The sequence below is a fragment of the Palaemon carinicauda genome, chromosome 18 (genome assembly GCF_036898095.1).
Source record: "Palaemon carinicauda isolate YSFRI2023 chromosome 18, ASM3689809v2, whole genome shotgun sequence".
NCBI lineage: Eukaryota > Metazoa > Arthropoda > Malacostraca > Decapoda > Palaemonidae > Palaemon > Palaemon carinicauda.
In genome coordinates, this window is record NC_090742.1 from 85,472,130 (window position 1) to 85,480,420 (window position 8,291).

General features: G+C 35.7%; 1 protein-coding gene across 1 annotated transcript in view; it reads left to right on the top strand.

Annotated features, from left to right (window-relative positions):
- Positions 1-2,786: 2,786 nt before the first annotated feature.
- LOC137657401 (protein FAM200C-like) overlaps positions 2,787-8,291 on the top strand; it is a 79,424-nt gene continuing 73,919 nt past the window's right edge. Inside the window, exon 1 of the mRNA XM_068391738.1 lies at positions 2,787-2,846. Coding sequence (XP_068247839.1) covers positions 2,787-2,846 — 60 coding nt within the window. The remainder of the gene's footprint in view (positions 2,847-8,291) is intronic.

The following is an 8,291-nucleotide window of genomic DNA, read 5'->3' on the forward strand; positions in this document are numbered from 1 at the left end:
ATATATATATATATATATATATATATATATACATACATATATATATATATATATATACATATATATATATATACATATATACATATATATATATATACATATATACATATATATATATATATATATATACATATATACATATATATATATACATATATACATATATATATATATATATATACATATATACATATATATATATATATACATATATACATATATATATATATATACATATATACATATATATATATATATACATATATACATATATATATATATATATATATATATATATATATATATATATATATATAGAGCATTTGAGTGCTATGGATTGATGAAGGAAATAAGGATAATACTCTGAGACGAAAAATGGGACTCGTTGATATCTTTTGATAGTCATGACGAAGCTTTTAATATTGTTTGTACTATTAGTAATATTAAAATTAACAACTTGAACACCATGGGAGCTCTTTGTGATACGGTCCCAAAGGATTTGGAAGTATACAAACCTGCTGACCGTTTGAAAAAGACATAAATGTACCCATGCCTTCAAAGACAAAACCACCAATGTGGCTTGTTGCTGAACCTAAAAGGATAATTAGGAATTATTTAAAAATAAGTAAGTTGATTCAGAAAAAAAAGTAGGAACCATTGCACATGGCGATATATCTCGTTTTGGGAAAAGTAGTTGTCTCACCCATGCCAAATCCTCGACGCAGTCTGCAATACTATCTAACTTAACAGACAAGCTGTGATGAAATTACATTAGAAATGAAACCTCATCTAAATTTTGGTTAAGGAAAGGGAGTGGTCTTTAATATAGACCTGTACGAGTTTACAGGAGGAGGAGATACTTTCCATGTGTCCACTAAATGTATTGAAAGTGCATTAGGTTCCAAGAACGTCGATGATTATACTTACTTTCCAAGATGCTGATGTACCTTTCCATACTGTTATTGAAAATGAAAGGATTAAAGTTCGTGCTTTCAGCAAAAGCACCTGCAATGCTTTAATTGTTTTAAATTTGGACATCTATCTAAAGATTGCAGAAATGAAAAATGCGAGATATTTGCTCCAAATCTTATAAATCAACAGATAGGAGATGCGAACTGTAAGTTGAAGGACGCTGCCCTAAACAAATAAGTTTAGAACTCATAAGTGTGGGACATGCAAAATTACTGTTGAATAAATCAAATAGCTACGCAAAGGCCTTAAAATCAAAGGAAATTTACCACAGGAGACATCAAACCCACCTAGCAATGCCAGTAATTCTAAGAAAAGAAATACATCTTATAATAAAGTACTGCATGACGAGGTAAATATATTGCCTTCTGAGATTTTGTCACGGTATAATAAAACTGGGGCCTTGCCCATTTCTGTACAGCCTTTGTCCCCCATTACCAACAATAATACTAACCTCTCTCAGGCCATGTCCTTGCCTGATTTGATGGTGATTCACCTGAAACCAAATTACCAGGTGCACCTGTAGCGAGGAAGGTGGAAAAACCTGGTAGATCACCACCTATTAATCGGGAAAGAGAGAGATTTCCATCTCTCTCGCCCCCTTCCATAAGAAATATCAAAGTTATGACGTTAAATAAATATGATGTTTTGTCTGTTGATGTTTCTGATCAACTGGAAGTCAATTAAAAAAATCTGAAATTAAAGTTGAGGTCCAACATACCCCTCAAAAATTAGATAAAAAAGACAAAGAAAATCATAAATGCAAAACCCAATCTATCGAGACCCTCTTCTAATAAAACAACCTTGAAATAGTGTTAGATCAAAACCTTCTAAAGGGAAGACTTCATCCACGGAGTATACCAAAATATAAACAATAGTCTTTTCCTCCATTTTGCAATGGAATTGTCAGGGCTTAAGGGACAAATGAAGAACTTACGCTCCTTATTCATGAGCCTTCTCCCATAATTATATGCCTACAAATTCATGAGCCTTCTCCCTTAATTATATGTCTACAGGAGAGCAAACTTGATCATAATACTCCTTGTCCTCGCAAAAATATTAGTTATAGAACACCATATGATAACCGAGTAGGGAGGCATGGCGGAATTCTCATATATGTTAAGTCGAAATGTTCCCAAAAATCTTTGTCTATTCGTACACCTCTGCAGGCAGTGGTTGTATATTTATATAGGGAGAAAATATACAATTTGTTCTCTGCACTTGCCTCCATGATAACATTTTGTATGATAACTTAGTAGAGGTGATTCAACAACTCCCTCAACCTTTTCTTTTACTTGGAAATTTGAAAGATAGACATCCATTGTAAAGTGATGTTTTAGCAAACACAAGGGGAAATATCATATCATCAATTGTCGAAAATGAAGATGTAGGACTTCTTACTACACGAGAGCTCGAACACTTTCATGTCCAGACAGGTACCTTGTCAATCGTAAGCTCTGGTTGCCTCTGATGGGCATACTAGTGATCATGCACTAATGATTATAAACACCAACAATGGTCCACCTCTACAGAAATCACCACGATGGAATCTTGACAAGGCGGACTGGGATAAATTTTGTGAGCTTAGCGAAATTGAAAGGGATGCAGAACAGTTTGAAAATATTGATGATGCCGTAGACTTACTGAATGGAACTCTCCGTACTGAGGAGAATTCAATTATATACAAGAAATGTAGAGCATATTTTCGTCATGCCATGATAGAAGCTACGTGCCAGTCATGGGTATCTTTTGCTTCCTCCAGTAGAACACCACCACCTTCTGTGTAGAGGAAAGTAAAAAAGATAGCTGGCAAATTCATGGCCCACCCACCACCAGTTTTGAAGGTGAATGGTGATTATGTGACTGGAGCAACTGAGGTTAGCAATGCCCTGGCTGATCACTTCTGAAATTTATCATGCAAGTGTGTAGCAGCCACTGGTCACCAGTATAAGAACATTGAAGAAAAGAAAGGTTTAAATTTCGCAACAGGAAGGGAGGAGTCATACAATTCTCCTTTAACTGAGAGAGAATTTGATTCTGCACTTTCTGCTTGTAATGATACAGCCCCTGGACCCGATAGAATTCCATATGCAATGATTAAACATGTACCTGTTAATACCAAGTTATTTATTCTAAGCATTAATAGAATTTGGCATGATCATAGTTATCCAAGTGTTTGGGAACTAGCCATTATTTTAGCCTTTTTAAAACCGAGTAAGCATAAGTTTTTAGCAGCAAACTATCGACCAATTGTATTGACATATTGCTTATGTAAGATCATGGGGAAGATGGTCAATGCAACACTGATGTGGTACCTTGAAAAGAAAAGTATTTTATCACCTATCCAGTGTGAATTTAGAAAAATGCACGCAAAAATTGACGTGTTTGATGTGTTGACACAACCCGAGTCATCTATTGTGATGCCTTTGCTTCCAAACAGCACTATTTAAGTTTCTTTTTTTACCTTGAAAAGGCATATGATACTTAAAACCTTTCATGAATTGGGATTAAGAGGAGAACTACCACTGTTTATTCAATCATTTCTTTCACAGAGTTTTTCAAGTGAGAGTGGGGGAAACTCTGCAGAGATGAAATTGTCAGGAAGGAGGAGTTCCCCCGGGTAGTGTGTTAAGTGTAACCCTATTTGCACTAGCAATTAATGGGATATCCTCAGTTATTCCCAAGATATTCTCTCAAAACTATTTGTGGATGATCTCTCCATATCATTTGCTGAAGCTAAAATGGCAATAGTAGAGAGAAAACTATAACTCTCAATTGACAAAATCATCCAGTGGACCGATATAAATGGATTTAGGTTTTCAACAAGTAAAACTGTTGCTGTATTTCTGTCGTATTCGGGGAGTACATCCAGACCCGGATATATACATCAAAGGTCAACGGATCACTTGTGTAAGAGAAGCTACATTTCTAGAATTAATTTTTGATTGTAGGCTTACATGGGTTTCTCACTTGAAAGCCTTAAAAGTAAAATGCCTTGAAGCTTTGAATCTTTTAAAAGTTTTGTCCCATTCATTGTGGGGGGCAAACTGCAAAACTCTAAATCTATATAAGGCCTTGATTTTTAAAAAAATTAGTTGTGTGTGAAATATACTCCTCAGCCACCCCAAGTCGACTAAAAGTTTTAGATTCTATACACCATGCTGGTATCAGATTGTCCACAGGAGCCTTTACAACTTCACCTATCCCAAGCCTCTTTGTTGATGTTGGAGAGTTACCTTTAGCTCTTTACCGGATGTCTTCTATTGTTCAATATTGGTTTAGGTTACCGGATGTCTTCTATTGTTCAATATTGGTTTAGGTTACAAAGACTCCCTGAATCTTTAGCTTATCAGCCTGCAAACCTTGTGAGGCATTATAGATATTTTGAGCTGCACCCAAAATCATCTCAATCTCATAGTTTCCGGGTAAAAACATTATTAGACAGTCTAGATATAGGTAGAAATAAATTGCCCCAATGTAGGATATCATCAACCCCTCCATGGAAATTACCGGATATATCTTTTTGTAAATATTTTATTGGTATAAAAAAGAACAAGACTGAATTAGAAGCCAAGTTGCTCTTTATGGAACATGTTGAAGAACACACGGAATCAACTTTTATATGCACTGATGGCTCCAAATCTGATGCTGGAGTTGGATTTGGAGTATATACAGTAGTAGTGCTTTTAATTGTAGAGGTGCACTTCCTCTACCATCTCCTATATTTACTGCCGAACTATGTGGCATACTTTGAGAAAATATCGTTAAAAGATGAGGGCAATTTTACCATTCTTAGCAATGTCCTACAAGCTTTAGAAGTTTGTAACTTTATTAATTCATTAGTTTTAAAGATTTTAAAGTGGCTTTCAATTATTGGCATGAAAGGTATAATAATTCTACACGTGCTGGAACTCAGCCCATGTAGGTGCGTGTGGAAAGGAGACGGCGGATTCACTAGCAAAGAGTACTGCAGCCGAGTTGCTACCAAGAAGGTATCCCATTCCCAATAATGAAATAATGATTTTTTACCTACAAATAAGCATTTTAAAATAATTGGCAACAGCATTGGGATAGTTTACTTGAAAATAAGATGCGAGAAATAAGTAATGTTATATCCCCTATGAGGTATAACGGGATGCCCCGAAAGTGGGAGCCTACTCTCTGTCGTCTCCATCTTGGTCGTACTTAGACACACGAGTTTTTGCAGGCTGGCCAACATCAACCATATTGCAACGACTGTTTGGTACCATTGAAGGTCAGGCATATGTATACAGAATGCCCCACATATAGCAGTGAGAGAAATAGAAATCTGTTTGAGGCTCGAGGTGAGGATGGCAGGTTCATCCTTGCCAAGATTCTTGGACATTGTGTGTCCTACCATTCTAGTGGTATTTTTAACTTTATTTCAGAAGCAGGTCCTCTGAAATATATTCAACTTTTAAAATGACATATTTGCTTTTATGGTTTTAATTGAATATTCTTTTATTTCTTTGTATTTACAATAAACGATATCAGCGTCAATGACCATAGATGTCAGGATGCCAGAAAACCACAAATCAATCAATTAATCAATTTCCAATTAGGATTGTAGCTAGGCTAATAATAATAATAATAATAATAATAATAATAATATTAATAATAATAACAATAACAATAACAATAAAAATAATAATAATAATAATAATAATAATAATAATAATAATAATAATAATAATAATAATGTGGCAGCCGTGGCTGAGTGGTTAGAGCGTTCGCCTTGTGAATCCCGGGAACAACAACAACGATCAGCGTAAGTTCGAGTCCCCACCGCGGCCGTGATCCCTTGGGTAAGGATCTTTACCATGATTACCCCAGTGCACTCAGCTGTAAAATGAGTACCTGCCATTGATTGGTAGGGACCAGCTATGGGTTAAATAGTAAACTCAGAAATGATGAATACAAACGAAGAAATCAACCACAAACGACGTGAATGGAACTCCTAGAAATAGAAGGGCTTCGTCCGGCAGTCAGGTATATAACTCAAGGATAAATGAGGATGGTCAGGTACCTGATTGTCGTCATCAAGAAAACTGACCTAAAATAGAGACCACGAAAATGGAGACCACGAAGAGGAACCAACCAATCCTGGTGCTGTGTCCGATCCTGCTTCCGCTTCCATCCGCTTCCATGCTCCGTGGCCTCCATGTTCCGTGGCCTCCTGGTTCAGAAAAAGTGTACTACTTGAAACAGTACACATAATAAGGAGAGTGATGGACTCCTAAGGTAACTGGATGTGACCTGGAATCCCACACTATAAAATTACCAGTTAGTGATGACTGTGAACAGAAAAAAAAAAAAAAAAAAAAAAAAAAAAAAAAAAAAATAATAATAATAATAAAGGAAAAATAAAAAAAAAAATATTAAGATGAGCCTTGACCTAAGCTCATATTTTTTAAGATAATTATATTGTAACTTCAAAGAAAAATATTAAAGCAAAAAAAAAACTATGACTATTGGCCGAATTACAGCAATCTTATCCTGTTAAACCACAAAGACTACCCCATTTACGAATACCGCTGTCCATAATGCAGAGAAATATGGCCCCTACTCTAATTCTTCCTCAATAATGGATTCCAAAGCCCCCCCAACATTTTTCTTACAAAGAAATTACCACTAACATTGCCAGCACAACCTTGTCTGGAATGCCCACGCCCCTTCTTCCATGAGAATCACCATTATATTGTAAAATCTTGCCTTCTTTCTCTCAATGCCCTTCGTTATCTGGGTCGATGTGCATTCTGTCAATGGAAATAATGCGATGGGATGATGTACAATACTTAGCTGGATAACATTATCATGAACTTTAATGATCCGAGGACTTTCAACGCAGACCCATCCCTTACTCCTCATTTATCCCTTGGAATGAGGCGGAGGCGGCTCGTCGCTTAGAGGCTTTGCATACGTTGTAAAAGGTCTTTTGGGGCCTTCTCTTTGTCCCTTCGTATTTCCAACTGAAGAAAGAAGAAAAGATAGTAAAAATGGAAGAGATGAGGGAGGAAGAGAAGTTATAAGGATTAAGAAAAGAAAGACAAATGAAAGCCTTAGTTGCTTTGTTCCGAAGAGAATTAAGAATTTCCGAGGCACTCTTGTGTACCTCTCGCAGTTTCCTTTTTTACGCCCAGCAAATACCATTTGTGCAAGTTTGCCCTTTAAATATGGTTCTACAAAGACTTCCAATGCAAGGGGATCAAAGAAAGCAGGAAAGCGAGGAGGAAGGAACATGGCGCCAGCGAAGGAGTGGTAACTATTAATTTTCCCTGTATCTTCGTAATAATGACATTTGGTGATTTACGCGACAAAAACACAGGAGGAAAGTGTCTTTTTTTTAATGTGCATTTACAATCAACAGGCAACAAATGATAATGATATTCATACTTTCACCATTGTAAATATTGATCGTGAAAAATATTTAGCACATACAAAGATAACTATCAAAAGACTTCACAACTACATTATCACACTTTGATAGGTTTGATTTTCATATATCACGACGGTTGTTAAAATATAAAATACCAATAATAGAAACATAGCTAAAATTACCTTTGGTCTTATATCACAGTCGATAGGTACTAAAGTAGCGGGGATTGCTTATATTGAAAATCTCTTGAAAACTAAATATGTTCGTCCTTTATTTGGATAGGGAAAATAATATTTTGTGTGGGAGGTAAATCTAATTTCAATCTATCAATAGGCTTCACTTGATACTACCTTTTTGACCTTATAAAGCAATCATCTTGCCCATAAACAAAAAAGGTATTAGAACTACGATGGTATTCAGGTCCTGATTCACCACCAAACTTCAACTGAATTGGGCATAATCAATATCTGAAATTTTACATTTTGACAATTAAAATTCCCACGATCTGTTAGTAACGAATTTCAATTAAAGCATTTAGAAACATTTGGAACAGTTTCTCTGTGAAAGTAATAATTGTGAACTGACTACATATTTTTGCAGAACTGCCCAAATGCTCTTCATAGTCAAATGTCAGTAACCGATTAGTTATAAATCTCCCTCGACACCAGATTAAACATGCACATAAATAACCAACGCCTATATACTCACAAAAGTTCGAATTACCTCAACACTCTACCGGGGTAAGACATCACTATCTATAAAGCAGGAAGCAGTTGACACCCCGAGTTGTAAAGGTCAGCCAACAACAACATCCAGGTTCATCAAAACCCATAATGATCGGTAATTAACTCTCTTTTATGTCTAATTAAGAAGCATTATAGATGCCCCAGGCATTCACATGTCAAAAGGAATACTTCAAACACTC